At 52.0% G+C, this 27,992-nt stretch overlaps 6 protein-coding genes across 6 annotated transcripts; 4 read left to right on the plus strand and 2 right to left on the minus strand.

Annotated features, from left to right (window-relative positions):
* Positions 1–3,474: 3,474 nt before the first annotated feature.
* Positions 3,475–4,227, minus strand: POSPLADRAFT_1173843 (hypothetical protein; the record flags this gene model as incomplete). Its single annotated transcript, XM_024488255.1, has 2 exons — positions 3,475–4,121; positions 4,176–4,227. Coding segments are annotated over 2 exons (541 nt in total), but the record flags the coding sequence as incomplete, so codon positions are not given.
* A 2,551-nt stretch (positions 4,228–6,778) lies between these two features.
* POSPLADRAFT_1155131 (hypothetical protein) lies at positions 6,779–9,221 on the plus strand (the record flags this gene model as incomplete). Its single annotated transcript, XM_024486915.1, has 9 exons — positions 6,779–6,832; positions 6,896–6,948; positions 7,055–7,180; positions 7,246–7,489; positions 7,768–7,845; positions 8,152–8,232; positions 8,424–8,626; positions 8,995–9,076; positions 9,132–9,221. 9 exons carry the CDS (start codon positions 6,779–6,781, stop codon positions 9,219–9,221), a joined length of 1,011 nt encoding a protein of 336 aa, XP_024334664.1.
* Positions 9,222–10,143: 922 nt separating this feature from the next.
* Positions 10,144–10,915, plus strand: POSPLADRAFT_1060943 (hypothetical protein; the record flags this gene model as incomplete). Its single annotated transcript, XM_024481322.1, has 4 exons — positions 10,144–10,164; positions 10,219–10,304; positions 10,374–10,427; positions 10,486–10,915. 4 exons carry the CDS (start codon positions 10,144–10,146, stop codon positions 10,913–10,915), a joined length of 591 nt encoding a protein of 196 aa, XP_024334665.1.
* A 666-nt stretch (positions 10,916–11,581) lies between these two features.
* POSPLADRAFT_1067620 (hypothetical protein) lies at positions 11,582–14,072 on the minus strand (the record flags this gene model as incomplete). Its single annotated transcript, XM_024482206.1, has 12 exons — positions 11,582–11,780; positions 11,843–12,046; positions 12,112–12,115; positions 12,172–12,374; positions 12,823–12,827; positions 12,915–12,979; positions 13,027–13,254; positions 13,327–13,364; positions 13,428–13,589; positions 13,650–13,692; positions 13,830–13,927; positions 13,986–14,072. 12 exons carry the CDS (start codon positions 14,070–14,072, stop codon positions 11,715–11,717), a joined length of 1,203 nt encoding a protein of 400 aa, XP_024334666.1. The 3' UTR covers positions 11,582–11,714.
* A 3,098-nt stretch (positions 14,073–17,170) lies between these two features.
* POSPLADRAFT_1173847 (hypothetical protein) lies at positions 17,171–20,263 on the plus strand. The gene is made up of 20 exons (XM_024488256.1): positions 17,171–17,375; positions 17,429–17,561; positions 17,638–17,686; positions 17,756–17,835; positions 17,932–18,005; positions 18,065–18,139; positions 18,192–18,264; positions 18,319–18,467; positions 18,592–18,617; positions 18,682–18,710; positions 18,773–18,796; positions 18,857–18,920; positions 18,970–19,009; positions 19,081–19,125; positions 19,181–19,268; positions 19,334–19,523; positions 19,585–19,765; positions 19,819–19,850; positions 19,913–19,930; positions 19,983–20,263. Exons 1-20 carry the CDS (start codon positions 17,217–17,219, stop codon positions 20,083–20,085), a joined length of 1,632 nt encoding a protein of 543 aa, XP_024334667.1. The 5' UTR covers positions 17,171–17,216; the 3' UTR covers positions 20,086–20,263.
* A 458-nt stretch (positions 20,264–20,721) lies between these two features.
* Positions 20,722–27,987, plus strand: POSPLADRAFT_1049629 (hypothetical protein; the record flags this gene model as incomplete). The annotated part of the gene is made up of 22 exons (XM_024479804.1): positions 20,722–20,922; positions 20,993–21,646; positions 21,718–21,840; positions 21,914–21,940; positions 22,024–22,188; positions 22,249–22,281; positions 22,335–22,844; positions 22,896–23,399; positions 23,454–23,823; positions 23,879–23,986; positions 24,045–24,152; positions 24,211–24,397; positions 24,448–24,601; positions 24,664–25,292; positions 25,348–25,454; positions 25,505–25,587; positions 25,641–25,734; positions 25,784–26,029; positions 26,087–26,718; positions 26,771–27,483; positions 27,538–27,702; positions 27,759–27,987. 22 exons carry the CDS (start codon positions 20,722–20,724, stop codon positions 27,985–27,987), a joined length of 6,042 nt encoding a protein of 2,013 aa, XP_024334668.1.
* Positions 27,988–27,992: the final 5 nt, after the last annotated feature.

The raw sequence follows: 27,992 nt of genomic DNA on the forward strand, positions 1-27,992 counted from the left end.
GGACAGGTAGGTGCGCGTACTACGAAAGGCCGTGGTAGACTAGCTTACACTACGGGCGCCCGAGATGACACTAGGGTTCGCGATTCACGTGGGGCCCAGTACTGCTTTTGGCTAGTATGCAGCAGGAACCTAGTCCACGCGTCCGGTTAAGGACAAGCACCGCCCACTGAAGTGCAGGTGCTGAAAGGTTCGTTCCCTGAGTGTTGGCGATGTAATGTACGCTATCTACGTATCGTAATGTACCGTAGGGGTGCGCACCACCCGACCTGTGGGAAAGGAAAGTGAATATGAGGGGTCCCGAGGGGACGCCAGCAGCTTTGTGGAGTTTCGACCTAATGTCGCGACTTGAGGTCAAGCGACTAGAGAAAACTGGAAGGCTGGGGGCGTCCGACTGATTCTCACCGAAGCGATGGTGAGCGAGGCTCAAACCTAAGGCTAGGGACAAGATAGTATATTAGTTAGTAATGTAAGAAAGGATACAAGTGGAGGCTTACTGACCTAGGGACAAGAGGTCGAAACTGAGGTCCCTAGGGCAGCAGAGGCCGGCTTATATACATGGGGAGATTAGGGCAGGCTGTGCACGTTGGTCCGTGCGCAGCTGGTCTGTGCGCAGCATGCCGACGCGGCCCCGGGGGCCGGTGAGTCAGAGCGGCTGTGTCAGCGGGGCCCGAGCTGTGCCGTGCGCTGCCGCCCCATCTAATCTAATCGTACAGTAGATAACGATGCGTCCATATCAGGCAGGTAGTACAGAGGTCGCGGGTTCGAGCCCGCGAAAAGGAAAAATTAAAAAACGGCTAGGCGCCGTACCAAGTCGTGACATCAATGGTGGATAAGGGTACAAACCGATGGGGCTACCTACGGTGCGCAACGCCTACATAAGTCCTATTCCCACACCGGCGCACGACCACGTGACCCGGGCCGGCAGCGACGCTTGCCCGACATACCCAAAAGTCAACATTTATCTATGGCTTTCTTTAGATATTCGGAAGTCAAGTATTTGACTTTTATTTTCTACAATTCGTTGGATATACAAATGATATTCGGAGAGCGGACATCTTGGATTGCCCCCAGTGAGTGCAGTTTCCGTGTTTTGTACGAGTAGACAGGTCATGTGAATTATTTCCCAATATATATTGCTGATCCGAGGTTTACGCGACTAATGAGGCTCAAAGATGCTTTCTATAATGGCTTGTGTTCATCCCTTGGTCCTTGTGTCGATAATGTTGCCAATAGTATTGGTCCTGGCAATGTCTACAATCGGAACAAGATCACATGCAATGAGGCTTTCGAACAAATGACAAGGATCATTCGTTGCATACTAGCGCACTGTTAAGCTGGGCGGTGACTTTACGGCGGTGCGGACCTCGAACTGTCCATGTGTGCAAGGAGAAACAGTCGACGACTGCCTGGAGGACAGCAAACCTTTCTCGTTTCCCTTGATGCAAGTCGCACTCGTCGTCATGTTCCATGTTGCCCCATCCCATCTGTTGATCTGTAAGATCAGAATACAGACCCGCGCACTCAATAGCGACACATCATGTGTTCAGCATCACCAGAAAATAGTTGGGACACACACAGTTCATCTAGTTGGCTGAACGGAAAGATGCTATTGGCCGTGCTGATATCTACTAGGACACTGCCAGAAATATCTAACTCGGGCAGCACAGCATCCAACTGACCCAATCTCGCGCATTGTATTTCTCAAAATGGAGAGCCGTAAGCCAATCAACACGCGCACATTATCCAGCTTCGAGGTCCACGCGATATGTGCTTCGCCTCGGAGACCTCTATATAATCTCTCTCTGCCCTCTCTTTCCCCCAGTCCTCGACTACACATCATCCACTCAATCAACATGTCTGTGAGTCCCACGTCTCTCATCTTTTAGCAGGGCAAATCGCTCATACCGTCGTGGCGCTCAGGACACCGTGAAGTGCGCTAACGTCCAGGCCAACGGCGGCTCCTGCACCTACCCCGCATGCAACTGCGCCGAGCCCCCAAAGAGCAAGTAAGCTCCCTGGAAAGACGTCAGCCCTTGGTTCGTAGCGAGCGTTCTCGATCGTATGCTGCTATTGACGCATTCGTCTCTGCAGGACCGCTTCGATCTTCTTGTTAGCGCGTACTGGGGCGGCAGCAGCACCTTGTAGCATGTTATGAATGCATTCTTCTGAACCGAACCCTGTACGATGATGAGAGCGTGATCGACTCGCAAGGAAATGAGAGCGACTTTGAGCGTGTGCTTGTGGATATACAATTTCACTCAAATGTGTCAGTTCGATTGAGCAAGGACGTTGTCGTTCTCTACTACTCGAAGACGCAGCTCCTGTATCTTGACCAGGGAGACGCCGAGCGATCGTGAAACGTTGTCCTGTAAAATGTCGTTTGGGTATGTCACAATGACAGCATTGGTTCCTATTACCGGTATCTCAATCAGGACAATGTGATGCCTCAATACTGTAAGATGATCTCGCGCAGCGCTCTCCTGTCTCAATGAGGTCGCTAGATAGCAGCTCCAAAAAGCCCTACGAGGGAAACAGAAGATGACAAGCTCAACCAGTGCGAGCGGCATAGTTGCGTTATCGCCTTGGCCTGGCACTGCAAGCGCGGTACCGATCTGTGGGATCTATCAGGCAGGTCGTTTGGGAGAAGGAAGCGTAGAGACAGAATGCGAGCGTACCTATTGGGTGAGCTTCGTCGATGTACGACGGACACAATGCGTGGGAGCAGATGGGCTCTCGTCTCACGCGGAGATCGGAGCAGCTGACTTGCCAGAGATCCGTGTATGGCCGCAATGATGATCGCGCCGTCTCAGGCAACTGACCAGTCGAGGAAGACAGAGATGTAAGGGCCAATGAATGAGAGCGTATTGTCTCATCCTACAGACAGTGGGTACCGGTGAGAGTGTCTCCCTCATAGTATAAGAGGAGACTCATCGCACCGAGACTTCCCAGTCCTCGACTACATACCTCAATCTAACATCATGTCTGTAAGTGACCGTCATACTCTTCAGTGGCAGACTGGGGACACTGACCGTGGTCGACTGCAGGACACTGTCAAGTGCGCTAACGTCCAGGCCAACGGCGGCTCTTGCAGCTACCCGGCGTGCAACTGCGCTGAGCCACCGAAGAGCAAGTAAGGTGTACGAAGATACACCCTCTCTGTATGCATCCTCGCTATTTCCCCCTTGGATGCCAAATCTGATGAACCAGGGTCCAGATAATTATACCGACTGCAGTTACAGCTCGTCGATTATCGCTGTACTCTTCGTATTAAATGGTATCATAGTACGAATGAAATGCTTTTCGTGACTTGCGAACTTGTGAACGTTACCGTTGTGTTCCCGCAACCGCAGGTTTGGACATCGTCTCTCGATCAAATGTCACGCATCAGTGGCAGAAAGTTGCTGTCTACGTCGACCAAGGGGTGACGTTGTGCAACTTTGTCATGCACCAAGCAATCTGGTGGCCCACAACAGATTAGCAACGCGGTAACTTCCAAAGAGAGTCTACAGTGGTTGTTCCGTTCACGAGACGTCAACGAATTTACACCCCCAGCAGCGTTCAATATACTGTTACAAGCAGACACAACAACGGGGTGCATAGACGCATAGCAAAATACAGACAACAAGAGAAACTTATATCGTCTCCTTTAGCAGGTGAGGGTACATGAGCCAGAACTCGTGCTTCGGTAGATAATCCCTGTACCACTCCGGCACGCCCCACAACGCCACCATAAATTCGTACTGCGCTTGTGTCAACCGTTGCTTGAAGAGGTACGATCTTGCAGTCGTACACACAGCGAATAGCTGGTGGACGTCTACAGTGGGGTCGTAGGGATTGGCGGGGATGGGTACGTCATGGGGAAGGCCTCCCATCCAGTAAAAGTCGTAGTATTTGACCCTGTGCTTCAGCAAGCGCATCCCAAAGAGCCAGGAGTCCGCGTTGGGATTTCCTTTGCATAACCTTTGAGCAAAGGAGGCGAACCAACTCGGCATCACCTTCCAGCCGAGAACGTAGTATCGTTCATGTTTCTCGTAGCCTTCGGGAAGAGGAGGATATGTAGCTGGCGGTGAGTATTTGGTAGCATCAATGGGGCGTTTGAGAATCTGTTTATGTGGCTTCGGCTAGAACAGACATGATGCGTCAGCAATGAACGGCGAGGCTTGGGACCTGTCTACCTCCGCGTCCTCGGAAGGCTGGCAAGTCCGCTCAACTTGTGGGTTTGACATGACTGGTGGGGCGTGTAGGGTGCCAAGGATAGTGCAGATACAACGTCGAAGGTTTATATGCGGCCACCGGCAGTCACGGTATTGCACGTGATGGTTCATGTTCCGTTACACCCGCCTTCCATATCAGGAATCAGCTCATTACTCGTGAAGTAGCTCCTGCATATCCTTCAAGTCTTGTAATCAGACTCCAAGTAATGTAAACAATACCGAAGAGTAGGCTCGACCAACTGTGAGTGAGACGAATATGCCTTCTTGCAGTGTTGGCGCCCGACTGATCGCGTAGGAATATGGGCACACGTGACCGCGTTGACAAGGAGTTGTGCGGCATCAGGCGTGCAGAGCAGCCTAGTATCAACTATGTAGCATGCTAACTTCGTGGTTCATCTATACAACGACCAGGAGTTTGCCCACGTGAAGCTTCGAATCGCCGATAATGAAATGCACGGAGCCAAGCTCAACCGGCCCCGCTCATTAACTATGTTCAGCCATGTCTCACCGCACAGGGGTCGATCGAGATATTGGTATGCATACATCATGATATACATTCACAACATCATGAATATATGCTACAATGTCTCGACTGCTAGCGTAATAGTGATCTGAAAGCTGACAGACTCATACGGCAGCGCGGTCTCCACGGAACGAAATCCACCGTGTCCGTCTGAGTGGATCCTTGCACGGTTACCGTGATGATCCGCCAGAAGATGCTCGCGGTGTCCACCCGTCTCTCCATGGCATGTCATCTGGCACAGGCAACCTCAAATAATAGGGCACATAAAGCGAGAGCGACTGATGGCGCGAGGAAGCACGACCGCCCCGGGTCCCGGGTCCTGTCACGGTGGCTGATAGAATTGTGGCTATCCGTGTGCTACCCTCCGAAGTATCGGCCTCGGTAGCCAATCATCCACACAGGATTCAGCATTGCGGGGGCCAATCGCACAGTGCACATTACAAGCTTGCGCACGAAGGTATATAAGTAATCTCTGTCGTGTCCCTCTTCCCCAGTCATCGACTACACACCTCAATCTAACAACATGTCTGTACGTGACCGTCGTATTCTCCAGTGACAGATTGAGGACACTGACCGTGGTCAACTGCAGGACACTGTGAAGTGCGCTAACGTCCAGGCCAACGGCGGCTCTTGCAGCTACCCGGCGTGCAACTGTGCTGAGCCACCGAAGAGCAAGTAAGGTGTGTGAAGATACACTCCTTCTGTACGCATTTACGCTGTCATTGCCTAAGACTCTGTTGATGTTGATGAACCTGGGTTAGACAGTCATACCGACTGCGGGTTCAGGTCGTCGATGATCTTTGTATTTTTCGTATCGTAGCACGAATGGAATGCCTCTAGCGTGACTTGCGAACGTTAGTCTAAATTCACCACGCAGCAACATTAATCATCCAGCATGATGGGGAGATCTCGCATCGGTTGAAGCTGTGTACAGGAAATGTTCGTCAGTTCTGTTATATGCCCTTAATCGAATGGATCTTGCCGCGCAAGATTCAACTCCGGGAGGTCATGGGCGCTAGGAGAGCGAGGCGAATCAATTTTCCTGCACAAAATATCAAATCATAATTGAATTAAAAGCAAATAGCACCTATTGAATCTTACTGGTGTAGAAATTGATTGGAAACTGAAGGAAAATCGAAGGAAAATTGAAAGAGACAATGGAAAATGGATTACATAATCGCTTTTCCTTCGATTTCACTTTCATATTAGGCGCCAGAATACTGATTAGGTAAATTAACTTTTCTTTCAATTTCTATTTGATTTCTTGTACCAGAAAATTGAATACTGCATGCAGTGAGTGACAGCCTGGTTGTCCGCAAACGCGATCACGTGGCTCGCACCGATCGTGGACAATGACAAGTCCCCGACGACGGCACAATAGCCTTCATCGACATCGACAACTGGCATTCTGTGCAGATGTCCTTTAATTTTCACAGGAATGAGGGCTGTGAGCAGTGGATAGGTGCATCGCTGACGCAGCGCAATGTGTCAAGGACCACTCAACACATGCAGCAGTCCTGATCGGGATCTCACCCGATGTCGACGATCGGGACGATGTTCAACATGCCATACCCAACGTCCGTCCGCCCTCCGCCGACACCACTCGTGGCTGACCGACGCGTCCCACAACGTGACCGACGCGTCGCGGCGAGGATGACATTCAACAACACACAAACAATGACACACTCGCCGCATGCTATAAAGCCCGCGCCCTTCCCTCTCTCCCATTGTGCTCCTTGACCTTGAACCACCACCATCGGGTAGGCTCCTCTTGTCGCTCGTCGTGGGTGATGGCTACTCACCTGCATTGTCCTTCCGTGTTCGATGTCGTCTCTTCCTCACTGTCGTGGTCGTCGCCCTTACCATAGTTGAGTGGCGTAGTCGTCGCATCTAATGATAGGTGTGCACGTGTGGTACGTCGCTTTGCTTACTCGTCCACTGCCTGCCTGCTGATCATCGTGCCCAGTTCGGTCCTCTTTGTCACTGTCGCTGTCAGCGTGGACGCCACACCTGCAAACGTCCTCACGAGGACACTGTCGGGATGCGTGGGCGTGGGTCCCTGATCTTGATATTCCAGTACTCTCTACAGACTCGAGTACGTGCGTTGTCCAATAGTCTTGGCTGTCACTCACCTGCTTCGAACCCTCATATTTCTTAGTTCATTTTGATGGTCCACATGGGACAAAGGCAGCACCGCGGACCAATATTCAGGTGCGCCATGCCATGCACGTCTGTGAGTCGTTCACTCATCGGGGAATTGCGTCACTATCAGGGCCTTGGTCACCCCTGCAAATGTCTCCCTCCAATGATCGGGAAGGGGTGACGATGCTCCCGCAAAAGTGTCTCCCTCCAATGATCGGGACGGGGTGAAGGGTCCCCCGCAAAAGTGCCGCCCTCCAAAGATCGGGATGGGGCGAAGACAGCATCGCCGACTGGAACCTTGGTGAGCGGCATGGGTGCACCCCTCTTGTAGACCACTCACTCATCATCGCGCCGTATCGCTTCCAGGATCAAGCTGGCCCCCGCAAAAGTGTCTCCCTCCAACGATCGGGACGGGGTGAAGGGTCCCCCGCAAAAGTGCCGCCCTTCAAAGATCGGGATGGGGCGAAGACTCAACAGAGCCCTGCAAATATCCTCCTTGCAAGCGGACGGGACGAAGGCCCCGAGGCATGGCGCAGGCCTTTGCGTGGCCCTCGGGATAAGTACCCGCTTCAACGCTCGCGACGGGGAAACCAACGTGCGCCCACACCCGGTGAGTCTTTCGTAATCTGTCCGCCTTTTGACGTCGGTGCGCTGCAGACAGCGACGACGATCTCGCTGTGCCCAGTCGCTCAGAGCAAGGCTACCCTCTGGCGAAAGTCTCGACACAATGCGAAGCACTGGGATAGGTGACTTTGCCCGTCGCAGTACGTCAGCATTGATCCCTGACGCAGTAGTTTATATACAGCCTTCAGAGACCGGCACGCTGGGTCCTCGAGACAGCACGTAAGAGTGTGCCATCGTTAAATAATAAGTTTATTTTTGTCATAGGTATCGTTCCACATATTGCTGCGCCCACTACGGCGGATGAAGCAGAAACGAACAACACTCGAACAAGCGTCCAACAAGGTGCGCTTTGTCCCTCAGACGGTTGGCGCGTTGATCCAGCTTCGGTCATGATGATGATGTGCCGTTGCTCCACATAAACGTTCCTTTCCAAGAGAAGCGCCTGTAACCAGTTATAATCTCTGCCATCACGCGGTAGCGCATGCCAGTTGAATGGCCAGAATGGCACAGGGCCGCGCATACTGTTGAGTATGGTCGCGTCACGACCCACGAACGACGCGCGGGTTTCTCGACAGTCTTCAAGTGACCTAGAAGACCGTTTGCAGACTGCCGAAGCCGTTATGTCTAACCATGCATCGATCGTTGCAGCAGAAGGCCTCACGCAGGAAGAAACTTGAAGGCGGCGACGAGATGGCTTTGCGCTCAAACTGCTCTGGGAGTCTGCACGAGGTACGCACCACGGTAGACATATAAAGTGTTCGTCTCTGTTGTACATACAACGAATATAACAAGTCTTTGTGCTCAATTGCGTGCGTCTCCCCGCGCGCGTATGTTGTGAGCCAGGAATGTCAAAAACACGAATGCACAGGGGGAGCTCCGATGCTAGGCGTCTCCCATACGCATCGTTCATGACAGACTAGATCAACGAGCGAGAGGCCCTGAGCGGGCGTCGCCAGTCGGATCAGGGCAGCGCGCGGTTGTCGCCAGTCGTCGAGGGTGAAGATGCGGGAGGAATAGACGCCTGTCCGAGGACATGGTCTCTTCCTCGACAACCTGCGTTTCTGCATTCTACACCACGCTTTGTCGGGGTGCTGCTTCGTTCTCAGTATGAAACTGCTGGCGAGTGAGGCGGTCCATCGACCAAATTATATGCAATGTTCTTGGGCGGCCCTGTTGAATATATCGATCTGCGTCTGGAGTGAGCCGTCGTGCAGTCCCCGGGACGTGTCTGCGAAGCAAGCGCTATACTGCGAGCATCGCGGGAACGGTGTTCAAGCTGGGAATCCTGAAGAATGAAGCTCGAGCTCCGTCGGTCTCTGTTTTGCTTCTTCGCCACTGACAGAGCGGCTCTACGTGATTGGAGATGTGCACAACCAATAGCACCGCGTGAGTACCATCAGCGAGAAGTCGGGCCAACTGCAAGACGAGCATTCCATATGCAGAGGAGACGGAGGCCTACAGCTGATTACACTCTACTCATGTCGTCTGTAGACGGGATGAGTATAAAGGCAGTCCTGGTATGCTCTCGTTTTCTCCAGTCGTCGACAACACAACCCACTCAAGCAACATGTCTGTGAGTGACTGACACCTCTCGTATGTTAGCCAACGTTGACATGACTCTGTCATAGGACACAGTCAAGTGCGCTAACGTCCAGGCCAACGGCGGCTCGTGCACCTATCCGGCGTGCAATTGCGCCGAGCCGCCCAAGAGCAAGTGACTCTGAGGGACTGCCTACAGGCTGGTATCACAGGTACGCGCATCGGCCTCCGAGTCAATCGTAAACGTGGCGATGCTGATGCTCGCGCTCCCTTTAGACTCGCGTGTATGATCATGACCAGTCGTGATGTATTATTGTACTTATTAAATCACTCATGCTTGTGTGGCCAATGCGTTTTGAGTGAATCATGTCCTCTGCTCGTACAACGTCTGACCGGAAGCAGGCGGCTGAGGCTGAAGCCGGTAGCCTATTCCTTGACCAAAAGGACGAAGGAATCACAGACAGGGTCGTCCAATTTCAATTCTGACGCCACTTCACGATGCTGTTGCGAGCGGCGTGACGGGACGCGCACTGCGGAAGGCTTGAAGTCACAGATGTGCGGCCCACAAACACGTTGTTCGTTGTGACGAGGCGCGTATGCGTCCTTTGTGGCGTGACGCCGTCTGGGAACCGTTCATAATTCATAAGCGAACGATGAAGCTGTTATGACTTTTCACTGGCGAGTTATATATACCCCAGGCGGTTCGTCGTGGCGGGCAAGTGGCGCAATATCGTTTCCGCCACAATCAGGCATCACCTCGTGCGTGGCTCGCCCCGGCAAGCTGACGTACTGACACGAGGTTGTGAGGCTGACAAAAATGAACTCACAATGTGCCACTTCCCGTCGTATAAAAGCCATTCCGTTTTCCCTCCTTTCCCCATCATCACTCAGACTCGGACCAGGTACGAAACCTTCGTCTTTTCTTCATTCTCATTCATCGGTAATCACTCAGCTATGCTCTTACACTAGACGCCATCTCTCGGCCTACTCAAGCTCAAGTCAAGACGCAGCAACAAAGCCAGAAGCGAAGGGTAAGATATGAACGCTAAGCATGTGTGATCGGACGAGTGCTTCAACAGTGTGATCCCTTGAGTCAGAGACATGCCTGTGCTCGACCTTCAGGTGAGTGTGCTTATTCCCTGTTGTCTTCTTATGGCTTACATGACCTTCGTGCAGTCTTTGCCTGAGGCTATACTTGAGACATCCACATTGCACGCTGCGGCAGCTCTCATTGCTGTTGCAGCTGTGGAAGATCAGCAAGAGTCAGCTGGTCTAGTGTTAAGTTTCAGATGAGGGTGTGGGAGCCAACATTCGTGAATGATGTGAGACAGCGAACTATATCGACAAAAGATCGACACATGCAAGCGGTTGCGCTCGTCCTCCAGGTACGTTTTTCCCGTTATATCTCCTGCGGTCGCTCATAGACTGTCTCTTCGTGTTCAGTGCTCTGGACACCCCAAACAGCACACTCCAGCTGCATCCGATGTCGCTGGTGTCGCTGGCGTCCCTCTTAGGAACGTCAGGGGTGGGGACAGCGTACGACTTGAAGTTGATACGCGTCCCGGCAAGACTAGCAACATGGCAGGACTCAATGCGTTCACAGATTCCGCTGACGGCGGCAATGTGCCAGCTATATTTTGCGCTGAGTACTCTCATTCTCTTACCACTGACCAGCCCGCAACCAGGTTTTATGGACGATGAAGAGTACATTATAGAAGTGAAGGGAGGCCCCGAGGCAAGGGTCGAATCTCGTGTGAGAGCTGATCCTGGTGCAGGCCTTTTCGTTGGCCCTCGGGATAAGTACCCGCTCATAGGGCGGGGAAACCAGCGTGCACCTAAGACGATATATGTCGTCCTCTCCGATGCCATTTAATATCCCCCTCTACTTGTAACGCGTAGGTTACAGGTACCCCGGGGTCTAGTAGAAAATAGGGTTAGGGTCTGTCCATACATATCCGGTAGCACCTGTTCTCCTCTCCTTTAGCCTTAACTCCTCGTTGTCGCACTGTATGCTTTGGTACTCACTATAGATTGGGTCCTGACGCATGGCGACTGAGGGCTGGGGCTCAACAAACCTTACACTACTGCTTCTCCCAGGTATCTTCTCCTCTAGTATAGGGCTCGAGTATGGTGGATACCATGCGCTCGGTATAGCTTTCATGGGTTGTATACTGTATGCTTTTTATGTCCAAAGAATGCTTGCGCTGGTAAAAACAGCTGTCTCCCCTGCCTCTTCATACATATCCCCCTTGAGCGAGTCATTCGTTCGTTATACCAGTTTCCGGGATAAGTTTTGAGCAGGCGTTCCCATTCCATCATCGAACTTCCATTTCGGCACGTAGTCTATGCACTACTTTGACTCTCCAAACAGCGTTATCAACCAACCAATCATAGTGTAGTTGCTTTAGCTTGCACACGAGAATGCACCCTAGCGGACATTTGCACACAGGACAATGTGTATGTCGAGATGTCCAGCACGATTCCCAGTCATCACTGAGCCGGGCGCGAGTTCCAATTACCAACGATGATTAAATTATACGGATACCAATCATAAATAGCATAACTGTACGATTAATTGGCGAGTGCGATATAACCTGGCATAAATAGTCCGCTCAATCACGTCACTCCTGACTACCACAATAAACCGACGAAGTCCCAAATTGCTCACCGCTTCACACGCAAGTGAAGCTATCAGCAGTCACATTATTCCCCCCTTTGTAACGCAGCGTCTTCGGATACTAGCATCCGCGAATACCATATATCAACAAGATTAACACGCGCAAGTAAGATGGGCACTCACTTGACACAGCGGACGCGTGAAACCGATCCCATCTGTGACATTATTGTTGTTCCAGTAGACTGCCGTCAGATTTGCAGGCGCGACGCCGTTCTCGACCCACTGCACCATCGCGGCAAGGATGTTGTGTTCGGGATCGAGCGAGAGAGGGGGCATACCGCCGGAGGCTTGCTGCACCGCACCGAATGCGTTGGCTCCGTAGCCACCCTAGATACAGGCCAAACGCCTTGCTTAAGTCATCAGTTCAGATGTTTCGTGGGCACGTCACTCACGTCACTATCAAAATTCACATCAGCATAGATCAAGTGCAACAGCAAAGAGCATAGACGCACCAATGGTTCATGCCGGGCACCGTGAATAGGCGATAGAAATCATCGATGTCCATGTTGGTGTTTGCGTTCGTCCACGCGTGAACGCTCTCGTAATAGTGCAACGAGTTGCCGGGGCTGATGAGCTGGTCCGCCCATCCGACGTACTGCAGCAGCTTGCCGTTGTGTCCGGGCCCCATAAAACTGGTGAGGTTCTTCTCGATAGCCTATCTCATTTTCAGTACGGCTTCATGTGAGCAGGGCCACCTGTCACGAGTTGGCACGGCGTCTAGCCGTTTTTTAATTTTTCCTTTTCGCGGACTCGAACCCGCGACCTCTGTACTACCTGCCCGATATGGACACATCATTATCTACTGTATGATCTGATTAGATAGGACGGCAGTGCACGGCACAGCTCGGGCTCCGCTGACACAGCCGCTCTGACTCACCGGCCCCCGGGGCCGCGTCGGCATGCTGTGCACGGACCAGCTGCGCATGGACCAGTGTGCACAGCCTCCCCTAAACATCCCCTGTATATAAGCCGGCCTCTGCTGCCCTAGGGACCTCAGTTTCGACCTCTTGTCCCTAGGTCAGTAAGCCACAGTTGTATTCTTTTCTTACCCTACTAACTAATATACTTTCTTGTCCCTAGCCTTAGGTTCGAGCCTAGCTCACCATCGCTTCGGTAAGAACCAGTCGAATGCCCCCAGCTTTTAGGTTTTCTCCTGTCGCTCGACCCCAAGTCGCGACACCACCAAGCAACGCACGTTTGATGTGGTCCGCAATCGGAATTACAGAAGAGTTGTAGTCCTCAATAGTCCACTTCGTGTCGCTGGCTGGGAGTCAGATCCTACCGCATGCAATCTATGACCTGCTTACTTGAGCACAAAGTAGCGGAACCAGTCCTCGCCAATAGAGAATGGCTTGCTCGACACAAGGCCGCTCCCATACTTCTCTTCGCCTCCGGGATAGTACGATCCAAAGATCCATTGCTGATCGCCCACGACATAGTCAGAGTATATGCGTTGAACTGCCGCAATCTGGTCGAGCGTCAGGCAAGTCGAGGCATCCTGACCGGGACGGCACGTCAGCATCTCCGGGCGGAAGCTACGGAGCAAGAATGCAAGGGCGCAGGGACCATGAGCACGGGGAGGAGACATCATCTGGTTTGGTACTCACTCGCAGAACCGCGGGTCGCTGATGATCCCGTCCGCGAGCTGTCAGGTCCAGTCCGATCAGCGACCAAACTTCCCTCTCGCCCGCGGTCCAGAAGCACTTACCCCATCGATGGCGTCGCACTGGCGCAGCACCTCAGGATGAATGACGTTCTCCCAGACAGATGCGTTGATGAAGCGTGTCGAGTTCGATGGCTGCACATTCAGGTTCATGTGGATGGACCAGTCTTGCAGGTGCGTCTGCCAGTTGGCAGGCGATCCGACGATCTATCGGGGTTTGAGACGCTGAGACCGACAATGCCAGGGCTATCTCTACGAGTTACTCACGACACCATCAAAGTCTTCTGGGAAAGTTTGTACCTCCTTGAGTCTAATGCAAGCGAGTGAGCCATCATCTGCATGAGATATCTGGACGCGTACCCCTGGCGTCCGCCTGCGTTCCAAGTGCCCCCGGTCAGTCAGAATGGCAATCGAGACAGAGTGAAAGCCGCTACCCGTTGAGCGTACGACGTGTCTTGTGCTTGGCCGTAGTATTGTTTCACTACCTCCTTGCCCGTGACGACGCTCATATGTAACGCCCTCCACGCCCAATCCACAATTGCATTCTGATAGTAATCAGTGGCGAGCCCAACCAGCCACCCGTTGCGCTGTATGAAGACCCACATCGTTATGCGGACCAGCCCACGTTCCGCTTCCCTGTGTAGAAGTGTGGCCGGTGTCGGTCGACACTCCTGCAACTGCGAGCAACATATAATAAGCAGTCAGCGGGATGGAAGATCAACATGCCGACACTTACAACCCTGGGCAATACCAATGATGCCCAGCTCTGCGACATTCACTGCAGCAATCCTCGTAAGGTTCATGTGCTCTCATTGGCACGTTCACGTACCTCCGCCTGAAAAGCCGCCGTTGCCGAATGCGACAAATCGGCCGTTCCAGTTATCGGGAAGCCAAACCTCAGTGTTACAGGACGAGTTGGCAGTCGCGTTGGTAGTGATCACGAGCTCTATGCGACAGAACCCAGGCAGGTTGTCCACATCGATGGTCTCAAACAGGTTGGTGATGTTCACCGTGGTGTTCACGGGATAGTAAGTCACTGTGTTAAGAGCAACGTTCGTCTGATGATTAAGGGTAAACAAAGAGCAGGCAGATTCATTAAAATGAGCATAACATGTGCCAAGATGCAAAAGAAGGACAAGGAAGGCCTGCGCAAACCACCATGGGCGGTACATTCTGAACGGAAGAGGAATACCGTCCCAAACGGCGTCAGAGGAAGGCTTTATACCAATAGACTTTGACATTTTCTCTGTGGACACGCAGCGTCCAAAGCCGCGAATCGGCCGCACCCTGTTTCAGGCTGCAGTCACAGGTCCGTAGCGGGCTGATGCCCAACATCGTGGAGTGATTGTTGATCTCCCAAGCGTAAAAGCCAAACTTTGAGGGAGCTTGTCCTGATGGCGATTGTGGCTGTGCCAAATGCCCATGACTCGTGGCGCAGCCATAATGCTTGTGGCGGTGTAAAACGCGATAAGAGAGCGCAGCAAAGAGAGCAAAAGAAGCTGACAACAGTGATCAAAAGCAGAACGACTTATGTTCCGGCGTCATTCTGAACGTTAGCAAGTACCCAGTCATATGTTGTTGAGTTCAGGTGGATGCAGGATGCAATGTCCGATAGCAGGACTAGATATGTGAAAGGCCTAGATGGAGGATCGCAACAAGAGCAGCGCGCTGTTATGGTCCGAACGGAAACATATCGTGATGGGTACATCAGATCGACTGGCGCCGACGCTCAAGTGCTCACACCAGCGAAGAGGTCAAAGGAATAGACGCCTGCCGGAGGACTTGGTCTCCTTACTCGATAGCCTACGCCTTTATCTTCCAGACCACACTATGCCGGGTGCTGTTTCTTATCAGCGTCACGCTGCTGGTGGTTGAGGTCGTTGATGTCCCAAGTCACATGCAATGCTCTTGGGCAACCCTCCTGGATATATCGATCTGCGTCTGGGGTCCGAAACATGGCTGCAAAGCAAGTGTTACATTGCGAGCATCGCAGGAACGGCGTTCAAGCTCGGAGTCCTAGAGAATGAAGCTCAAGCTCCGTCGGTCTCTGCTTCGCTTCTTCCTCACTGACAGAGCGGCTCTACGTGATTGGACGTGTGCACCACCAATAGCACCGCGTGAATACCGCTGTCGATAAAGTCGAGCCAACTGCAAGACGAGCATTCCATATGCAGAGGAGACGGAGGCATACAGCTGACCACACCCTGCTCGTGTCGTCGGTAGACGGGATGAGTATAAAGGCAGCCCTGGTATGCTTTTGTGTTCTCTAGTCGTCAACTACACAACCCACTCAAACAACATGTCTGTGAGTGACTGACACCTCTCGTATGTTAGCCAACGTTGACATGATTCTGTCGCAGGACACAGTCAAGTGCGCTAACGTCCAGGCCAACGGTGGTTCATGCACCTATCCGGCATGCAACTGCGCTGAGCCGCCCAAAAGCAAGTAGGCTGCGACCCGTAGGATGGGATCGCAGGTACGTGCGTTGGCTTCTTCTCTGATCATGGCGAAGCTGACACTCGTTCTCCTCTGGCGCGCAGATGGAGATTCGCTTGTGCGCATTCATGGCCTGCTGTAATATATCCTCGTACCGAACACAATTTCTGAAGTCATATAAGGGGTGTGCTGAACACATCTGTGTGCATGTTTGAGCAAGCGACCTCCACATCCGGCACGCGGTTGAAATCACTACTCTGAGACAAACATACTGTTGGGCGTGTGTCACAGATAGACTTTGTTAGTTGCACATTCGAAACCACTTTATGGTGCTAATCCACTCCTGGCGCAAGCGACTGGACCGTATGCGGTCATAGAGATGTCGTATTCTCGTCAGTCACCGTGCCGGAACGCGTTCGTGTCCTCTGTGGCGGACCTGCTAGGGTGACCATCAATACAGGGCCCCAAATGTTTCCCGTCACTGCTGGAGCATTCCCGTTTGATACTACATCGTTGTAAAGTAGTTGACTTACGTGTATGAAAATTGAATCATACCGTTCACTCTAGCAATACAACAAGACATATGTGCGGCGAATGGTTGGAGTCCGAGTCGGGGGCGAGTACCAAGTGTCTCCACGTGACCGTGGTGAACTATGGGCGCTCGTTGGGCGCTCGCCTTGACTCTCCGGACCGTGTCCGGCTCGCTATTTGATCTCGATGTGTCTCCCTCGGTGGTGATATATCTCAGGCGCTTTACGAGGATCACTCTGCTAGTATGCAAGTCGACTCATCCGGATTGTCTGAGTGCACTGTGAAACATCCTCGTCATTCAGCACTATTTGTACAGGATCGAAATGCTAAATTTGTGGCAGAACTATTTAGGGACATCGAGGTACAGTATAAATGTATTGTTTTTTCTTTCAGAGTTGACATCCTAATCAACCATCGAAATCTGCTTCCAATTATGGATAAGCACTGGCTTTCGTGATTCGTACTTCGGATTGCATCATACAGGGTAGCGCCCAGTGCGCCAATTGCGCGCAGCGGTCTTCTACAACATCACTCAACAACAACCTGAACACTGCCACCACCGAGATACTCGATCACGCAATGTTCCGTCAGGCCAAGACCCTAGGATCTTATACACAAGTTTTCTTGTGTGAACCGTATAGGCGAGCGCCGAGAGGCCACTCTCGATGTATCCACTCTGACGTCGGCAAGGCTTCTCTGTCGGGGTATGCACGCGACAGACATTCTGTGAGCCTTCTGATAACGGCGCTGTTTGACGCCCTCACTGTCGGGGGGTATATACGGACCCTGCGACTTTCGACTTCTGTGCCATTAGCCCATCTTCGAATCCTCGCGCGCATATTTAACGCTCTGCGTTCTTGGGTACTATGGAGAAATTTCAGTCAGGAGCTCCTAATGCAGATCTGGATGCCGAAATTGTATCCATGTCGAGATCTGTTGATCCTACTACCAACGAAGATGACAAGGTTCTCGAGGAAATGGGCTATGTGCCCTCTTTCAAACGAGAATTTTCTAATCTCGCTACGGTGCGCAATTGTTAGAATCTCACCGCGCGCTGTTGCTTTATCGCGCCGTACAGATCAGTTTCGCGTTTAGCATCATGGGACTTTGCTCGAGTGTGGCAACGACGTTCAATACTCCACTTCTGATGGGAGGACCTGCTTCTGTGACCTGGTGTTGGATCATTGGCGCTTGCATGTGCTTTACGCTTGGTACGAAAAGCCACTCGCGCGTGGCTGAGCTTGCGCATTACTGAACTTCTTTTGTTGCCATCCACTTGACGTGCAGGAACGAGCATCGCTGAAATCGTTAGCGCATTCCCAACCTGCGGCGGAACGTAGGTCTGCCGCATCCCGATCTAAGGGCATTTTGTAAGATAGATGGCTTAAAATGTACACATGTTTAGATATACTGCTACAGCGCAGCTCTGTCCTCCCCGGCAACGTGCATTACTTGGGTGGATTGTTGGCTGGTTAAAACTACTCGGTACGTTGCATGACATTCAGCCTGACACAAACACTTTGCCGAGACTACGAGCGCTGGCGACGTTTCTGGCAATGTCCTTACTCTCATATTGTGCAGGCCAGCTATGCGGTTTATGTTCTACAGAAATTGGTCTTGCCAACATGATCTGGGCCGCTGTGGTCATCTCAAAAGTGTGTATCATCCTCATCGTCTCACCGGGCGCGGACTCTGAAGCGTTCGATACGGATAGGATGGTCAATATGTTGTGACACACGGCATGACGGTGGGGCTTTTTGTAGCTCTTTTGGTCTTCAATGGACTGCTGGTGTGTTTGGTAGCTTTGATACACTTTGCGGAAACTGAGTCATTATACGCAGAACTGTCTCGCAACGAGAGGCCTGGCGCTCTTCACGAACGTCTTTGTCTTTGTGAACCTCGGGACGACAATCAGTGCGTTGTGTCTAAGACGCTCGTTGTCGTACTCACATGCGGGGATTCCGACAGTCATCATTATCGTATTGTTGGCGATGACGCCACGGTCCGAAATGCATCCCGCGAGTTATGTATTCGGCTCTGCCGGGCTGGTGAACCAGACAGGTGGCTGGAACGATGGACTTGCATTCCTCTTCGGACTGCTGAGCGTACAGTGGACGGTGCGTATATATCTTCATCGCATGACACTATTATGGAGTTCCATTGATTGCACAGATGACGGTGCGTGCCCGTGAACGATGTATTCCGAGCGCGCAGTATTGATATCGTTGTTCTTTTGCGCAGGGTTACGACGGAACGGCTCATATCTCGTAAGCTACTTCACTGTTGCTGGTGCTTCGGCGGAAAGGATATGCTCTAACAGAGAATTTGCAGTGAGGAAGTGAGACGTGCCGCCTACGCAGGTTTGAACACCCCTATATCTCTTTATATCACCGGCCCTAATGGACTGACCACAAACTTTCAGCGCCATCGGCAATCTTCATTGCTAGTATGCTCCTCATATATTCGCACTGTGTAGGACTGACTTCTGGAACCGTCTCGGTTGCAGCTATCGGTACAGGACTTCTCGGCTGGGTATTCAATATCGTTGCGGTGCTGTGCTCTGGGCCCCTGTAAGTCGTCTTTTTTGTTCTAGACCACTACTGTCACGGTCCCTCCCAGTGAGCAACTTCCTGGCCCTTCAGGCTCAGCGTTTCTGCAAGTACGTGGCGGTACACTTGCACGAGCACGGTGGCGTTGCATCTAGGCGGTTCGCTAAAACGGGCATGTCAGATCATGGTCCTGCGTATCGGCAAGCCTGGGGCGTTATTCCTCTGGGTAAGCAATCAATAATGGGGTTTTGTTTAATGCATGCGCTAATCTGTTCCACTAGACATTTGTCTGCCTCACAGCATTCTTCTGTTGCCAATCGACAGTGCAGGCTTGCTCAAGAATGATGTATGCCTTCAGCCGCGATCATGGTACGCTATACTTGCTTTCACTGACAAGACGGCGGTGACGAATAACGGCTTCCTGTTCCACCTAGGCCTTCCAGATCGTGGCTACTTCGGGAAAATATCGTCGCGGACGAGCACGCCACTCCGCGCTGTATGCTTCACGACCGGCCTTGCCATTCTTCCCGGACTGCTTGAACTTGCAAGTCCTGTCGCAGCTAACGCCGTCTTTGCCCTTTGCGCCATAGCGCTGGACTCGTCGTACATCATCCCCATTATTTCGTGAGCGACACGCCAGCTGCGAGGTGATTTACTGGATGATAACAATGCTTTACCCCCTCAGGCGACGTATCTATCGGAATGATTCTGAGGTGGTGTTCAAGCCCGGCCCTTTCTATATGGGAGACGGCGTGCTCGGCTGGGCGGTCAATTTGACATGCATATTCTGGACAACATTCGTTTGCATCATCTTCTGCATTCCTACTGAGCGTCCGGTCACAAGGCTAAACATGAACTATGCTTCGGTATGATCCTGCTTATGGAACTATCGCGAGCATCACTCTGACATAGCGATTAGCTCATGCTGGGGGGCGTGACTATTTTATCTGGGTTCGTCATCATTTGTCTCCTGCGTGACTGTCTTCAGTATACTGAACGATCGCTGTCAATAGGCTTTGGTATCTGTGTGGGTAAGTAACAGACACCCTGTTCATCGTGAACACAGCTGATGACTTGCATCAGGGGTCGCCGTCACTACAAAGGTCCAGTATCCAATCTTCCTTGTACGGAGCGTACCGAATTAGAGGAAGAGAAGTCAGCGACGTACAGCGAGAAGAGAGTATAAGACAGCGATATACTCCAACTTCTCGAAAATATTGTAATGTATATGGGGCTCGGTGCAGACTGAGTGGCCTATGTCATGTTAATTCGCGACGTCTGTGGATCCTCTGTCAATAGGTGTAGTAGGCAAGTGTGCGGGTTCATTTCAATGTATGCAGCCTTCCGGCAGCAAAAGTCCGCTTACAGCAAGTGACCGAACAGTACATATTGGATCAACGTTGTCACAACATTGAATCTGTTGTACGCGCCAGTCGGCGTTATCGAAGATGATGCGGACCAGTCCGACTGGCGCTTGATTCAAAACGGATCGGTTCATCGTGCGACGATCACGGGACGTACGCGTTCACGCGTGTCAACCGAAAGTCAAACGCGACTGTCACCACTCGCCACCGCTTTTACTTCCGATATCACTCCATCCTCCTCTCGCCCAGCAATGCCAGCGGCAACTGCGAAACCACGTCCAGCGGCGTCAAGAATTGCGCGTCCTACCCGTCGGACAAAAGCACCTGTTCCTACTGTTGACGACCTCGCTAACGATGTTGCGGCGAAATTGTCTATTTCCGATCCCAAAACCAAAGGGAAAGCAAAGGCCGTGCCTCAGTGCTTTGCGATATCCACTGAAGCACGCTCCCGCAATGCCATGCAAGCAGTGAATGCTGTCTCGAAAAAGCTGGCTTCTGCTCTTGACGAGAACACTTCTATTGGAAGCCGCCAAGAGGTGGAAACCTGGGCAACGTCTGCGAGGGACGGGTTGCGAGAGCTCAGGAAGCTTGGATCAGCGCGTACGGATACCGAACGAGCAGCATCTAGTATTGCCGGAAAGTTGATTACTTTAGAGATGGTATGTTTGTATCCGTCTCGTTGAGTGTGTTCGCGACTGACCGGAATCCCTGTCGTCCGTAAAATTACAGGATAACATAGCGCTTCAAGTATTAGAGGACATGCGGCCAGCGCTCGTTGCTTTCTATAGACCGGACTACGACTTCTCGCAAGAACGGTCTCCGATGCACCTCCTAACGCTCCCAGCTCCTGCTGCTGACATGAACCCTTCTGATATCGTTCTCACACTTGTTGCCACATTCCTCCTCCACTCATTCACCTTAGCTTGCCGACGCCAAACAGGATTCCCTACATTCGTAACCGCTCTTCATGATCCCTCATTCCCCACCCTCTTAGCATGGGCACCACGCTTCATCAACCTTCCTGCCAAACAACATGACGCTCTGTTCACGCGAGCATACACGTCAGCCGCAAAGATGGCCTCTACATCAACAGCGACGCCCGAGGAGAAATTCCAACTGAAGAAGTTCGCCTTATTCTGCCTTGCCAACACACGACCTGGTGTCGTGGTGCCGGACACTTTCTGGGATCAGGCTGTAAGATGGGCTCGCGCATATTACACAGAGCGCGGACCCGGAGATGACCCTGACGTCGTAGTCAAGTTCGCTTCCCGCAGTGCTGAAGAGCTGCTGGGTCATGCGATGCAACGTAGCGATGCAAACACCTTCATGAGTGGGAAGGGTTTCATCCGGTTTTGCGAATCATGGGCGGGATGGGCGAAGCAGGTGAGTGCCAGTAGTTCAAGTTCGCTTTGTATGACGGATAGCACATCTTGACGACCATTTTTATGCCACAGGCCGGCGATCTCAAGATGTTGGACAGAATCATGGCATTAACGCGCAAGCAGCACACAACAACTGCAGGTGCTCGGATGGAAACGCTGCCAGCGGCTGAACACGGAGTGCCTACAGCCTCTCCTGTGATAGATGGAGGACTCAGCCATGTCGCGTCTGTTCTCCAGGAATCTTCTGTGGCCATGGCACTAACTCAAGCCAGCGCAGTATTTGAGAGGTGGTCAGGTGAGCTCCTGAGTTTGACGCAATCTACTCAATCTGATGGCAATCCAGAATGTCCAGCTGAAGAAAGGAACTCTCGTGTTAAGGATGCCGCCTCGTCCATTCAATCTGCCAGCGCGGTTCTCATATCCGGACTCTCAGCTACTGGCAGAGGAGATCGCGAACTGAAATCCAACCAGGAGAAAGTCAGACGGGCACTCGAACGACTGCGTCGGACAGTCCTCAAGATAGTCGAGTCGTCCCCGCGAGATGCTCATATTAAAGTCGGACCTGACGATGTGACGCACAACGCGAGATCTATCTTGTGCGAGATCTCGAACACGCTCGTTGGTCTTGTCGAATATGTACGTGCTGCGTTGTCCCGCTACTTAGCTTGACATGACTCATTTCTCTGCAGCAGTGCTCAAGTGGGCAACTTATCGTAGACACGGACATCCTGACACCCGCGCTGGACAGCATTTTGGTGCTTGCACGTACCGCTCTTGTCGTACGCAATCCAGATACATACAGCAGCGCATGGGAGTTGCTTCAGCGTGCCAAGACCATGCTGTTCTGGTACATCGACGATGCAAGTTCTGAGACCGGTATTCGTGCGAAGGTCGACGAATCCCCAGGACACCATTTAACCCTCGCGAATTATGTTCGTTGCCTCTCCGGTGCATTCTACAATATCTCAGGAACTTTGTATCAAACTGACCGGATTTCACATGCCATTCGGTTCTTGAATGAGGGATGTGAACTTGGCAGGAGAGCATTGTGCATGCGCCGCATGTGTTCGGACCCTAACAAGCCGCCACGAGAAGGCATCAAAGACCGGGATGAGGAGGGATGGGTACAGCTGGAAGAGCAGATATGGCGCCGATGGGAGATACTGGGAGCTTGTCTTGTGAAGATTGGCGACCGGAGGGTGAGTGCAGTTTCGGTGTCTCTTATCAACAGGCTTGAACGATCCCCATAGGCAGCATACGATGCTTTTATTGAATGCATCAGAGCATTTCCCTTCCATGACGCATCCTTTCAAGGTCGTCTACGAACATCTGACGTGCCGGCAGCTTTCGAAGCATCGACGGCCTTGAAGCAAGTAGGTACCGTCATCGATAGAGTCACCTACATGGGCGCGTGCGACCTTTTCTTCGAACCGTCGGCAATCTCGGCGAAGACATGGTTTACGGCAGCAATTGCCCGCACACCTAGCGCAGCGTGTATCCTTGGGGCGCTCCTTGAGCGTCAGGTCGCAAGTCTCCTGAGCTGCAGATGGAAGCGCGGCGTCCATAGTGTCATTCAGCAGATACTGAGGGATGCATTGGACGTGTACGCTGCGCGAGAACTTCCTGTCCGGAGGGCGCGAGTGTTCTTGCTCGCGCTGGAGATGATGTACTTCGCGGAAGGCGAAATTGAGCGATCGTCTGGAGCCGCGGTACAAGAAAGCGGCCAGCATATCAAAGCGCTGCTCCAACAAGAGGTAGTTTTGTCCCTCTTATGGTACCTAATTCCTGGTCTCTGACTTTCATCTCAGGACTACGCCTCAGACTTTGATCTGAGTCACAACCGTACTGAGTATCTGGTTAGGTTACATCTGTGGCTCGCACTTCACAGACATAGATGTGCAGAGGAGGGAACGCATAGCGCGTCTCTTGCTGTACAGGAAATCGAAGAGGCGTATAGGCTGCTAAGAACCATGGTGCCTCATGCCCCACGACAGTCAGGCCCCAGAGGTTCACTTGGCGCTATCAAAGGAAGATCACCTAAGGTGGAAAGTCAGAGGCCTATGAGGAAGACAGCTAGGAAGATAGTGCCTCCGGCCAAACCACGGGCAGCTACGCTGAAGCCCCGCTTAACGAAGACAACGAAGTCGGAAGCTCCGGTTACTCCGAAGCGACGCCAAGGTTGTAACGGCTTTCTATACGTTTAAGTCTATGACGCTTACCTTCCGCGCTGTAGCCCTACACGATGTTTCGCCAAACGTACAGTCAGAGCAGAAGCTCCTGCATGCTGTTGAAACGATAGCTTCAAATCTTGTCGATCACTCTCAACTAATGACCTTACTTCGTAAGTACCTTTATTGCAGCCCAGACTACGCCTGCTTGATTGCTCGGTTTTTTGTCAGGGATGACGTCCCGATTGTTGGGCTTTCTGGGTCACCAGCTATTGAAGCTCCGCCTACTCACGCTGGCGAGAAGGCTCAGTGTCAAGTCGGATCAAGTACTGACCGAAGGTAAATGATGCTTTGTAACAGTGATGATGACTGTTATCAGAGCTGATGAATAACGCAGATTTCGTGCTAATGTCAATAGATGTCGCCCACGAACACATCAAACTTGGAAGACCAGAGAAGGCAGTTTCAATCCTGTCTCAGGTCTTCGCGAACGCTTCCTTGAGCTTACTCGCTCCGGAAACCCGCGTCACAGTCCTGCTTTGCTATTCTGAATCGCTGGCTGCCGCAGGACGCACATCAGAAGGGTGGGTACACTATGCTTTCAGGGACACAAAGCACGCTTAATATTACATAGAGCGCAAGCATACCGTGATGCTCTTTCTCTGTCGGAAACCCTGATCACTCAGGAGAAGGGACTGAGCACTGCACAACGAGTAAAGCAACGTGCTATGACGCTAGAGCGCGCTGCTGCCGCGTCAATGACGTTCTCCGCCCTCCAATACTCCAAGGTTAGCACAAGTCGGCTTCGGTGATTGTTGATGGTACACGACGCTCAATTCTGCCGCTCTAGGACAATATATTTGCTGCTGTAGATGGTCTCCTGCAAGCCCTCCGATTATGGAACCGCACCATAGATACGCTCTCTCGTCTTCGACTGCGCCCAACAGCGAAGGTGGATAGTGAACCTGACAATCCGTTCGAGGTCACAGACAATGGCAAGGACGACGCAGGACGTGAACCTCCTGCTCAAGTTGCGGAATCTACACCATCAAGGAGTTATTCAGCAACAGACTTGATGGAGTGGCGGATAATCGACGGCCTTCTAGAGACGCTTGTTGCGCTCACCCAGGCTTATCACACTCGTGGATCACCACGTGAAGCAGAATATTTTGCGCAGCAGGCAAATGAACTAGCCAAGTCAATGAACGCGCCTGCGACAATTAGCAGAGCACTGGCGCTACAAGCAGAGACACTGCTCCATCTTGGTCAGGTGGAGGAAAGCCACAGCAAGATTGTGCAGGCACATAGCTTTGCATCCAACATGTCTGGGCTCCACGCCGCTGACATTCGCCGCTTGCGCGGGGAATTCCAACACAGAAGTGCCAGATACGAAGAAGCGATACAACTGTACGAGGAAGCCGTAGTATTGTTAGACGAATTGGCAAGATCGTTCTCATCCCTAGACGCAGTCAATGTAAGGTGGGCCTTGTCATCAACGTTAGTCTTAGCAGTATTATATCTGATGCAAATACAGGAAATCTTCCGCCATCTCTCCTCGATCAATCGGTCAGGCACAAGCCCCACGGATAACGGGCGAAACACTAGCACCGACGGTTCTCGCTATTATTCTACGGCAACACAGTACGCCATTGGATGTTTCACACAATTACATCTAACCGAGACTGCCGTAGTATCACTTCTGAAACACTCTGGCGACGATTGCAGAGTACTTCTTGACCGATTCTCTTCACTACCCACGTCTGCTGAGACAAAGGTATGACCGCTAATGGCTCGTTTCAGCGTTCTGTTTTCTAACGCACTGTGCAGGCAGAGAGGAGCGTATTGCTGGCAAGAATGACTCTTGATGATGTCTGGTCTCAATTCCGCACTGACATGTTCCTCAACTCTCTCACCGAATCAGGTGCGCGATGTTGGTATTCATGTATACGATCATACTAATTTTCTGATAGCTATTACAATACCAACCGGCATGTCGAGTGACAGACTGCTCACTTCTTCTGCTGCTGCGCAGGAAGTATTAGGCCAATTGACCAGTGTAGTGAATTTGTTACGAACAGATTTACCGTTGATTGTGCGACGCGGCACAGTTACACACATCAGGGAGACCTCTATATCTCTAGCCCTGATGGAGACTTTGCGCAGCTCTCTTGGAACAGAGGATAATCTGATTGCGGACGCGATCAGTCGGCTAGTCGGTGAGCATCAGTGTCCCGTCAGTCAAGTCCCAACTCTATCTGAAACTTTATGTCTAGATGCATCGACAGGGGTCACGTTACGGCGAGAGATGCTCGAGGCTATCAAACACAAGTTCCTGGATCCTGTTGCTTACAACGATTTGCAATGGCCCTCTCTGGGTGTGGATGCCCCTGCTGGCAACGTCAAACGAGCACACCAGCGTCTCAACTCGGACCCCTTTGACAACTCAGATGACGAGGTGGATCTGACAGCTTCACCCTGGTTGCGCGACTACTGGAATTCAGTCAAGAGTAGATACCAAAGCGAGGGCCTAGCTCTTTCTGATGCTTCCGCGTCGCAATGCGATATTCTACCAGCTCATTGGACTGTTCTCAATATCAGCGTCACTGACGACAAAAATACTCTCCTCGTCACTCGTCGAAGGGCGCATCGAAAACCATTAGTTTTCTGCTTACCGCTCAAAGGTCGTCGCGAGAACGAAGCGGATGAGCATTTAGCATTTAGTGACGTAATGAACGAACTCAAGGATATCCTCCGTCTAAATGACGAAGGGACTAGGCAGGCAGCTAGCGTCACTAAGGGCGACAAAGCAGCGAGGGCGGCTTGGTGGGCCAACCGCACTGCTCTTGACAAGAAGCTACAGGAACTTCTCCAGAATATCGAGTTCTGCTGGTTTGGCGCCTTCAAGGTTGGTATAAATTCATCTTCGAGGGTGAGCAATGGCTAAACCGGGTTTGCAGACCATTTTGAGTGCGCCCATAGACATCCCCTCTCAAGTCCTCGATAGACTGCGGTCCCGCCTGGAACAGATTTTCGCGGCCAGCCATGTTTCCCGGGAGAAGAAGCAGATGATTCAAGCCAAGCTGGATGATAGCATTCTCGAATGCTTCGCTGCCCTTCCCATAGGAAGCCGCGATGAAGAGCTGGAGGATCTGATCTACCACATTCTGGATCTCTATCAATTCCACGGCGCGTCGGTCTCCATCGCAGAAGTGGACATTGATCAACTCGTCGTCGATCTGCGAGGCGTGTTGGAAGAGCACGCAGCAAAGACGGCGCGATTTACAAAGCCCGTTCAGGACAGTCATACGTTCTTGGTCTTGGACAAGAACGTTCAGGGGATTCCCTGGGAGTCGCTACCGATGCTCCGTGGTCAGACTGTCCTTCGTGTTCCGAACCTCGATTTCCTCATGGATCGTGTCGATTACGCACATCAGCATAATGCGTTCAATCGGGTTCTGCCACAGCCCAATGACGCGGCAGTCGACCGCATAGCGGTGAATGCCCGCAAGGCGTATTGTTTCCTCAATCCCAGCGGAGATCTTAAGAACACCGAGCAGCGATTTTCAGCATGGCTAGGGAGTATGAAGTCTGTTGGTTGGGATGGTTTGGTGGGACGGACTCCGAGCGAACAACAGTTCGCAGATGCCCTAACACGGAACGATCTTGTGATGCAAGCCTCTTCATTTTTTGTGCTCTAATCACTGCTCATTATCCACCTTTGTAGATATTTCGGGCATGGCGGTGCCGAGCAGTATATACGATCCTCAAAAATTCGCCATCTGCAGCGCTGTGCGGCAACCATGCTTTGGGGTTGCTCCTCGGGTACGCTGCGGGAAATGGGCGACTTTGACCGCATAGGCACTCCACATAACTATATGCTTGCTGGATGGTGAGTGGATTATTGTGACGTAGAGGACGTGAGCCGCTGAAACAATGTCTTTGCAGCCCGACGCTCGTGGCTAATCTGTGGGACGTTACAGACCGTGACATCGATAAATACTCGCAAGTTGTCTTTGACCAGTTGCATCTGACACCCGAAGGCGTCGCCCAGCCCCGCCCCAAAGGCAAGGCGGTATCAGTCGCGAAGGCGGTTGCAGATGCGCGAAGTTGCTGTAAATTGAAGTATCTTACTGGTGCTGCCCCCGTGATCTACGGCATACCATTCTATTTATGAATACG

Source organism: Postia placenta (genome assembly GCF_002117355.1).
Source record: "Postia placenta MAD-698-R-SB12 unplaced genomic scaffold POSPLAscaffold_16, whole genome shotgun sequence".
Classification (NCBI taxonomy): domain Eukaryota; kingdom Fungi; phylum Basidiomycota; class Agaricomycetes; order Polyporales; family Adustoporiaceae; genus Rhodonia; species Rhodonia placenta.

Coding starts and splice junctions, on each gene's coding strand:
- POSPLADRAFT_1173847 (XM_024488256.1), top strand. CDS start 17,217: ATGGAGAAATTTCAGTCAGGAGCTCCTAATGCAGATCTGGATGCCGAA. Junction 17,836..17,931: donor TGGCTGGTTAAAACTACTCG/GTACGTTGCATG, acceptor CATATTGTGCAG/GCCAGCTATGCGGTTTATGT. Junction 18,468..18,591: donor TGCTGAGCGTACAGTGGACG/GTGCGTATATAT, acceptor TCTTTTGCGCAG/GGTTACGACGGAACGGCTCA.